The sequence below is a fragment of the Plecotus auritus genome, assembly GCF_963455305.1.
Source record: "Plecotus auritus genome assembly, chromosome: 6".
Lineage (NCBI taxonomy): Eukaryota > Metazoa > Chordata > Mammalia > Chiroptera > Vespertilionidae > Plecotus > Plecotus auritus.
The window spans coordinates 174438142-174448274 of record NC_137773.1 but is presented as its reverse complement, the minus strand read 5'-3'; the positions used below and the strand labels follow the sequence as shown (position 1 = coordinate 174448274).

General features: G+C 45.2%; 1 protein-coding gene across 4 annotated transcripts in view; it reads right to left on the bottom strand.

The window, feature by feature from the left end:
* Positions 1-1262: 1262 nt before the first annotated feature.
* The window catches only part of CNTN6 (contactin 6), a 173892-nt gene continuing 165021 nt past the window's right edge, over positions 1263-10133 (bottom strand). For all 4 annotated transcript variants that reach the window (XM_080673339.1, XM_080673341.1, XM_080673340.1 and 1 more), the window contains 3 exons: positions 3816-3928; positions 2367-2535; positions 1263-1545 (listed from right to left, as the gene is read on the bottom strand). In XM_080673339.1, coding sequence (XP_080529465.1) covers positions 1445-1545; positions 2367-2535; positions 3816-3928 — 383 coding nt within the window. In that variant the 3' untranslated portion in view covers positions 1263-1444. The remainder of the gene's footprint in view (positions 1546-2366; positions 2536-3815; positions 3929-10133) is intronic.

Here is a 10133-nt window from a genome sequence, read left to right as displayed (position 1 = left end):
GAAAAGGGTGTGGGGGGTGCAGGAAGAGACTGGACAAAAATCGTACACCTATGGATCAGGACAGTGGGGGAGGGGGTAAGGACAGAGGGTGGGGTGGGAACCGGGTGGAGGGGAGCTATGGGGGAAAAAAGAGGAACAATTGTAATAATCTGAACAATAAAGATATATTAAATTAAAAAAAATAGTAAGTAAAGTAGCTTCCAAAAAAAAAAAAATGAGAAAATCCAATTGTGAGTATTGTGAGATTCAAGGGTTGTGAGGAGAGTTTGCGTATTCTCAACATGATGAAGAGTTCACACCATGTTACCAAGGCAACACTCCTGGGACCCTGTCTCACCCCTCGCTCCCAGGACATAGCACCTGCTGGGCTGGGAGTCAGAACAGCCTGAAGGCCGGGCCTTCCTCCAGGCTATCCAGGAAGGAAGCGAATGGTCTCACAGATGGCCCGGCCCACTTGTAACCTGTCCTCCTCCATGCTGTTCGACCCTGAGCACTGGACCCCGGACTGAAATAGGTGTCCAGCAAGGAGTCAACCCAAAACCTCTTTCTCAGCCTTGGACAGTGTATGGATTATTTTTAGAGCTGGAGAGAACATGGGCAAAGAAATAGCCGGACCAAGATGTCAAAAACCTGATGAAACAATGCCGTTCCTATACTTATTTCTTGTACAAAACTAAGGCACATCCATTGCTAACAACTCATAATAATTTCCTAAAATCTGTTCATGCAACCTTTTCCTTGGCAGAACACAGAATTGTTTGAAAAATTAAACTTTGCTATGAGGAATGGCTGACTGTCTTCCAGAGTTTGTAGAATATTTTAGGTGGGTGCTACTTCCCTTTTCTTTTTCTTTGCCATAAGGCCCTTCTTCTTCCATGATTAATACTGAACCTCCTAAAAACTGTGTTGGGAAGATCATGTATATGGACTTACTGCGTTCAACTATTTCTTGTCTCCACTTGATTCAGAGATCAAAGCACATCACCCTTGGAATGCTTACATTTCAAATCATCCCAATCATACGCACAGCATCTTATTTTATTTCTAAGTAGGGTGAAAACTTTGAATACTGACGTAAATTGCCAAGAGCAAGTAAAAAATGTACATTTTAGCTCGGATGGCTGCAATCTATTTCCTATTTATCATCCTCATCAAGGGGACTTATTTATACTCTGCATACAAGTCATTTAAAAGCCACAGCAGTTAGAAGTCCACAGATTAATTTGGCACCTCCTGAACATGGGTAATCATGTGCAAACGTTAAAATTCAAAAGAGTTTAAATTGCTTTATTACTGTACCATAGATATTTACAAGCTCTTAATAATATACATTTTTTTTTCTTTCCAAACAAGTCGGTATTAAGAATGTATCTGGGGATGGGGCCGGAGAGGGTATTTACAGAATGATTTGCCTTCAGAAGCCTCACAAGATTTATGGATTCATTCATCGTTCAAGTGGCTTAATCACGAAACAGTAAAAAATCATGACAGCAGACAGGAAGTGGATGCCGGGTTCTGAAACTGGGACTCCTCTGGAACTCAAACCTGCAGAAAACGAAAAGAAAACGCAATCTCCTGAGAGTAAGTAAAATTACTTGTTAGCTTCATTCTTCCTGACCCAAATGCATACTATAATTTCTCTCCTAACAGTGTATTTTAGAGCAAACACTTGTTTCATTTACACTATGTTTCACTGTAGGAAGAGCCCTAGCCTCTGTCCCAGGATGTCTGTTTTCAATGCAAAAATGAACAAAGGGAAATGCCCTAATTGGTCAACTCTGACCCCAGAGAAGATGAGGATTGGCCAACGTGTGGTGGCAGACACAGCTTCAGGCAGATGGGTGAGTGATTTTTCCACAGCAGAAAGAATACATCATTGTTCCACGCTTTATCTGCCTAGTGTTACCTGCTGAGAACACTGTACTGAGAGGGTCTGTGGCTCAGCTCAGCATAAATGCGGTGATGGATTGGTGATGTCTGCCACAGGTATAGGAAAAGCTGAATGTGCACATATTTCCTATTTTCTCTCCCTGCTTGGAAGCCTGCACACGTCCACAGAAAAGCGTTGTGATTTCTGTCCAATAGGAAGAATCATGCATGATGACCCACAGTTGTTTTTCTTTTTTGAGATTCGAACGAGGACACATAATACGGTGTGTGTTATACAAACATGTTGCAAATCTGAGGGATTATTTAAAGAAAAATGGACTCATTGCCTCTTGCTCACAATTTAAAATGGAAACACAGACCTTTTATTTTTTTTCACCCAACATTTAAACAAGAACTGGAATGATTTGTAGAACCCAGATTTCATGCTGCAGCTGGAATCAAAGTCCACAACGGCGTTCGATGGTGACGCTACTCACTGGACATTTTTGGAATCCTGATCTCCTCGCTGCTGCTCCCGTCCCCACCATCGCTGACTGTCCTTATCTCAATCAGGTAGTCCTCTTCGAATGGGACCAGCAGCTCAGCCGACGTGTTGTTCGTCTCCAAAACGTGGGTTTTACTCTGTCGGTTTTGCCTGTACAGAATCTGAATAAAATGGTAACTCGTGTTAAAGGGACATGTTCCTTTTCTGAGGTTCACACACTTCTAAGGAACCCAAAGACACATCATTATAAATAAACGCTGGCCCTGGCATTTGGCCCATGCTCGGTTGGTTGGAGCATCGTCTTGATACAACTAGGTTGCGGGTTCAATCCCTGGTCAGGGCACATACAAGAACCAACCAATGAATGCATAAATAAGTGGAATAAAAATTAATGTTCATCTCTCTCTCTCTCTCTCTCTCTCTCTCTCTTTCTCTTTCTCTCTCTCTTACAATCAATCAATAATTTAAAAATTTTAAATTCTGTATTCCTTGGATGGAAGTACCCAATCTATGCCCTTTTTTTTGAAAATGTAGTGTTAAGAAAAAGATTTGCTGTTTTGTCTAATGCTTCTGAAATGAGAGTAGATTTATCTCTATTAATTAAATAGCTCCAGGCTATCATCTTTGAAGCCTGCTGTGAGAAGTCACTGGTTAGCCGGGCCCCATTTCAGATTTCTGAGTAGATGCGTTTGCCAGAGGACATCCAGTAGCTCAGATGGAAGGGATGTGCTCTGGGTATCTGACTGGACTCTTGTTTGATTCCTCTAATATTGGTAAATGATCACATCCTACTGCAGCCTCAGTTCTAGAAATTCTACTGGAATAATATTCTTTGACCTCACTCTCATCTCACTCAGGTTTACCACCCACATAAACCCTCGTTGTTTAATGGCCAGGAGAGCCACTTGAAGAAAATTCTTGCAAACTATAGAGTTTTGTTTCTTCATGCTCCATGACACATTATGGACCTCAGGATATACAGCTTTTTCTTTTTCTTTTTCATATATATATGTGTGTGTGTGTGTATATATATATATATATATATATATATATATATATATATATATTATTTCAGAGAGAGGAAGGGAGAGGGATCAAGAGATAGAAACATCAATGATGAGAGAGTATCATCAGTTGGCTGCCTTCTGCATGCCCCCTACTGGGAATAGAGTGCACAACCCGGGCATGTGCCCTGACCAAGAATTGAACCACAACCTCCTGGTGATGGGTCAATGCTCAACCACTGAGCCACACTGGCTGGGCAGGACATAAAACTTTTCAGTGAAGAAGTTCACAACAGCAATTCTAAGTATCTTCAACACCTATTTTAGAAAGATTCCTCAATTTCCATACGCATGAAATTTGTTTCCTGTTTGGCTGCGACATTCCTGGTTCTTTAGTAACTTAATTGCCACACTTAAAGGGAAAACCAAATAGTCACCTTGTAGCCCAGCACTTCAGACTCATTTTCCATGGTTTTCACGTGCTCCCAGTTCAGGCATAATTTGGAGTTAGTCAGCTTCCACGCAATGTTAGCTGGGGGTTGGCTAGGAGCTTTAAAAAGATAACCAAAGATCTAGATGAATATTCATTAGCTTGTGGTTACTCTATGACACATCAACATGAAAGGGACAGGAACTGCTGGATGATTAGCATGGCAGAAGCTAAAATATTCTCAAGTTCATTTGAAATAACATATTCTCATTAGAGTAAGCAAATGCATTCAAATTCTGGTCAATTGGGAATGTCTGTGACAAACTTATGAATTAATAATGCCTTGCCCCATGTCCAAGTATCAGTTTATTAATCATTGCTGTTGTTGATTTTGTTTGCTCTGCCACATATAACTGGATCGCGGGGAGGGTGCTCCCTTACCCAGTGTCCCATTTGGCTGTCCGTCAGTGCGCATGTCAAACAAATTCAGGTTGTAAACCTTTTACACGTATCAGCACGGAGGGTTCCTTCTTAGTCATCTTTAGCTCTTTAATCTTGTGCCAGGACGCTTTGTAACAATCAAGTTAAGATCTTTTAAGCAAACTTTAGCAATAAGTTGGGAAGGGTGCAGGATGGCTCTTAGAACTCAGGGCGGGATGGGGAACAGCCTCAGGAGTGGTAAAAGGAATGCCAAAAGGCCAAGCAGTTCCCCGCTGCGTCACAGTGCGTGCCGTGGCGCCTCTCGCTCTGGGTCACCCCTGTCACCCTCAGTGTTGCTGCAGAAGGCGCAGTGCCCACCACACGCGAGGTTGGAGACCTCCTCTGGTCAGAGACAGGCCAGGCTAGAATTCGTGGGACAAAGCTGACAACCAGGGTAGACTGGCCACCGTCTGTCTTAGCCCATTGACGGCTCAGAGGGAGAGAGGTGGGCGTCACGTAACACACAGAGAAAGGAAGGTCATTACAAACTGGATGATCGTCCCCAAAGGTGTCTATCAGCGTCCAGCTCGTGGTGTTTGCTTCCCTGGGTTCACTGTTTTCTGGAAGAAGGCGTGGGAAGTATGGGGGAGTGGGGGCCCAGGTTTGGAATCGGCCTTCTGAAGTAATGGATCTGGTCCACCGGAAAATATTACGTGCGAGAGAGCTGGTGTCCAGGTTGGGAGGCCACATAGCTGAGAGCCTGAGGCGAAGGACAGCTTGAGTCCCACCAGTGTCTTGCCCCCTGATGGCAGGCTAGTGTTCTCCATGACAACACTCTGCTTCTCAGAGCTCGGAGGCCACATGATTATCCTCAAGATTTAAAAAGCTGGCGAGACTAAAAATAACTCGGCTGGGAGGCAGAGGCAGAGATAAAACCGCCCAGCAGGATGGTTTTGGCATCTGACTTCCATTTGCGAGGCTGAAAGAGTGTAATAGTTAACTCATTATGACACGGGTGGAAGTGGAAATGATCTCTTTTGGAGTTTGGACTCAACCGCTATGTAACCTTGGATGTGTCCCTTAGGGGTGGCGGGGTGTCCGACATTGTGTTATATGTCCCCCAGCCTCTCCAAGCCCACTGGGGTCCCCCTGTGTTCACCAGCCACTTGCACGTACATCAGAGGGGACCTAGCAGAGAGAGAAAGGTTTGCCCTGTGCTGCAGCATGGCTGAGTTCATATTTTATTAGAGTTTATCAGCCTGACTTGTAGTTACTCTTGCCGGTGTGCTTTGTTAATCTTCTTGAGAGCATGTGTCTTGTTCAAGTGCATTACCAACCGCAGCACATTTCCTGTATGTTGCATAAAGGACTTGCCATCAGATGGCTGAAGGAAACGACTCGGGGTCGGTCCTGTGCGATCCTCTCAGGTCACGTTAATCATGTTCTGGGCTGTGGGCAGATGCACAGTGACACAGCGTGGCCAGTCCACTCGTCATGCCGTCCTGTAACCAAGGCTAATTGCCGCGGCCACACCTACAGCCGCCCACGTGGATTCACAAGATGGCCCGGCCCGGGGCATTCCTGGACAACATGAGCCCAGTCACCACCGAGGGCCGAGGGTTCTGCACGCTGTCAGCTCTGTGCCTGCTGCTCAGCATGCTTATTTCCAAAGGACACAGTCTCAGTGATAATCATCTTGTGACTATCCTCCCTCAATTTACCCCAGCGTGCTTTCTCTAATCCTTTCTGGGCTATAAAAGAGATAGCATAAGAATTCTCTCAAGCTATCACAGAGAGAATGTCTAGTTTACTCCTGTGACACATTTCTTTTATCTGTTCTTCAAAACAGCACTATCATTAACAACATCGTCCGATCAATACAGAGGAAAGATAAATCCCCTCCTTCGACGTCACAGTGATGGATTCCGAGGGTTTCATCTACTCTGTGCCTGGGGGTTGGTGTGGTGGTTTGTTAAGATAAAACTCTTTTCAACGCTGTGAATCCGTTGGGCAAGCCCAGGCTGGGACAGAACTGACTCCCACCAGCTCCAGCAGGACTGTGGCGTGACTGTGAGTCGGCCCTGGTGTCTGTGCCCAGCAGAGCAGAGCAGGGCATCCGTGCACATAGAGGGAGGACAGTTCTATGGGGACGAGACGCCAGTGGCCTGGATGGCTCGGACTGCCGTCTGAGAGGGAGAGAAAGCTGGGCTTTGCAGCCAGACAGACCTGAGTCTGTCTTCAGTTTCTTCCGAGAGGCCTGGTTTTCACATCTTTGGAATGGGACTCCAACCCCCTGGTCCATAAATGTTTTCACCTACGTGAAATAAAAGCCGGACCATTCCTCATGCGGCTGGTGGTACATCTTAAACAGCCCAGTCTCTGTGCATTCTCTGTGCTGAGAGAGGCAGTTATCCGTGGTGTTATGACATAATCAGTTTTTCAATTGAGTTTAAAGTGGTTTGTTCCTAATAATACAATTTCTAAGTTTGCAGATGATGTACTTCTTAAATATAATTAGAGTACATTCAAGACTCCCTCCTAATAATAATACTCCTGCTTGAGTTCTTCATGTGCTTTCTGAAAGGCAGATAAAGAGGTCCATCTCAGCCCAGTCGGCATGGCTCAGTGGTTGAGAGTCAACCTATGAACCAGGAGGTCACAGTTCGATTCCTGGTCAGAGCACATGCCCAGGTTGTGGACTCAGTCCTCAGTAGGGGGCGTGCAGGAGGCTGCTGATCAGTGATTATCTCTCATCATTGATGTTTCTACCCCTCTGTCTCCTATGAGCTTTATATAACTGATTAAACTGAATTGCAAATATCTATGATGAAGCTGAAATTTCTATTATCTTGACAAACCAACCATGGTCATGTGGATAACATGAAAGCCGTGTTGCGGGTGTTCACATGTGTTGGTCCACAGGAATCTCAACAAACAAGCCCTTCTCTAATTTTTTAAAAAAATATATTTGCAGGCAATTTCCACAGAGTAAGTCGTTTTCTGTTAATCAAATGACAGAGCAAGTGGCGCTGGCCCTCCACAGCCCATCGATTTTCCTGTAGATGGCATTTACATTCAACTGCGGTTCACACTGCGAACTCAATTCAGAAAACAACCTCTTATGTTACAGTTCTAAGTAACAGCATGGGGTTGACTTCTGGGGAAGAGAGAGAGAGGACATGCGTGCAAGATGAAATAAAAGCTTAATGCTCCCTTTATGGCTAAATGTGGGTTGATTGCATATTTTCAACCAGAAGAATCCAGTTCAGAGTGGTCAGTCCAGGTCAGGGGCCAGATGGAAGGGTCACTTGCAAACGCTTTCTGCCGCTGTGCCTGCACTCTTCTTTCCGGTGGGAGCGGTGCTTTTTGCTTTTTCTTTTCCCCTGGGAGTTGATAGAAGTGTTTTTTCTCTCTTTAGCTATAAATCTAAATTCCATTGAAGTGATGTCTGTGTGGATCGCGATGTATTTTCAGTGCCCCTCAGTGGTTTTTGGAAAGACCTCGTTTTCACTGGGTTATTACACTGGCTGTTACATCACTGATATTTGCTTAAAGAGCCAGCTGTCCTCATTGCCAGCAGCAATGAAAACAGAAGCTGGTGTGTTCCCTCTGTGTTGGGCCCCTTATTCACCAGCTCCCGTCTTCATGTTGCATGGAAATACGTGGCCTTCCCCAGGCAGCCCTCCACCCTACGTACTTCTCAGCCTCTGACCTTCCTTATGGTGCGTCTCATAATTCATGGCTATTTCATGGCCTTGTTTTGTTTGTTTGTTTGTTTTTGTTTGTTTGTTTGTCTTTTCTTCTTGACTCTTCACTTAAAGAGAAATTGCTGGGAGGCAGGGAACTCACCTGTCTTCATCTCCATTAGGCACTGCGCTGAACCCTGTGCATGGCTCCTGAGAGGTACTGTTTTCTTGGATGATTGATGGAATCATCCTAGTTCCTCTCCCCCCACCCCCCCGCCCCCAAAGTCTCTGTCTTCTGTTTAGCCCAATCAGAAGGGGCAGAGGTTTCGGTAAATGTGAGTGGACATACGTATGATGGATGATCACATATCTGATTGAGAACCTAGTCGGTGACTGTATACTGTATGGATGTGTGAAGAATTCAGGATTTGGGCTGTCAGCACTGTTCAGAGGTAACTTTGATGACGTCTCAAGGACATGGGAAAGTTGGATGCAGGGACAGCACTTGGAATCAGAGCTATCACCAATGTCTCATTAAAGCCATTTCTCATTTCTACCTTGGGTGTCCTTCTGCGACCCTTGAAGGAAATGTCTGAACCACTGTTTATAAAGAGAAGGAAAGGTAGAGGTAGCTATGCCTTCCTCCTTTAGGAAATGCCATGAGAGCGAAATCACCTCCAAAAAAGCAACAGCACCGTGTTCCCGTGCCCTGTGCCTCCCAGTCTGGCACCCTCCAGGGTACAGTGGGCACATAATGTCCTTCAGTGCTCAGAGAAAACTCTAGGAAAGCATAGTCACCTCTGTTCCTCAGATGAGAAGATGGGTTCTGAGCTATCAACATATCAGACTTGTCAACAAATAATTAGTTCATGGCTGAGCCAAGATCCCCCAACTTTCTTTCCCTCTGAAGCCTCTTTCCAGCACAATCTCACAATAAGCCAATGCTGTGGGCACCAAGGAAAATGCACCTGCATTGAAGGGGAGACTGTGGGAGACCTCTGGTGAGAGGAGAAGACATGTGAGTGTTCAGAGGCATGGCAGGGGCACTAGCATGAGAGAATACTTGAATTCAGACATCAGAATGTGAAACTCGAGATCAGCACGCCAGCTGCTCCAGGGCTGAGGAGCAAGGGGCTGGACAGGAAGTCTAGAGGGATCGTGGATGATTTTGTATGTGTTTCTCTTCATATTTGTCCTCCACAGTAGAGGAGACAATAAAACTTAGGGATGAGAAGGGGGTATGGTTCCATTTTAGGAAGGAAAACGTGAGGGCAGTTTGAGGTTTGGACTGAAGATGGGGGAGAGTGGAGGGAAAGACACTATTCGAATACTTAGAGGTGAAGATTGCAAACCAGCACTTTGTCCGTGTGATGGAGACTTTCAGAGAACCTATGTTCATAGCAGGTCAGATGCCACAACACCACCTTCCCAAGCACCTGTTTTCTCAGATGTAGGAGCTGAAATACGAAGCACCTTGAATGATTAAATAATTCAATGAGACGTAGAAAATTGGCACAGGGTCTGGGGCACAGAGGTGCTCAATATTTTGTAACTTTCATGGGAAGAATAAGGGTTCCAAAACATGTCCATAACCTGAGTCCCTGAGCCCCTGGCTACAGTACTCTGCTTCCCAGAGCCCCTGGCCATGTGACTCTGACTCCCAGAGCCCATGACTGTGTTGCTCTGAGTTCAGGAAATTGGTAACTCTTTTTCATCAGAACTCAGAGACGAAAGAATGTGTTACAAAAATCCTGTTAACAAATAATTTATGTACATCAGTGCTAAGGAGTATAAGACATGATGCAGTCATGAAAAGAGAATTGCAAATTACATATTGCAAATTCTCCCTAAGTCATATCTGATCAGACCTTTCCCTAGCTGTTGCTATGCCTCATGTTATGGAAATCGAGATTCATATGTAGTAGGTCCTGCCTCTGTGACAGATAGTGGCTGATGACTAAGGGAAACATAAAGAAGCAGAGGAGTTAATTCTTGGATCTCAGGGGCTTCCAGGTCAACGAGGGAGAAGATGTCCTAGAAGGAAAGACCTAGATGGTCCACTGGAGCACTCTCGGACTCAACTGATCAAACAAGAACAGATGACAGGAGGCACTAATGAAAGTATGTCCCACGCCGTCCTAGTTCTTCTCCTTCTCCCTCCTGCCCAAAACCCTATGAGGGGACAGTTCCACCCCGTCCTCACTGCGCAGGGGCGGGTG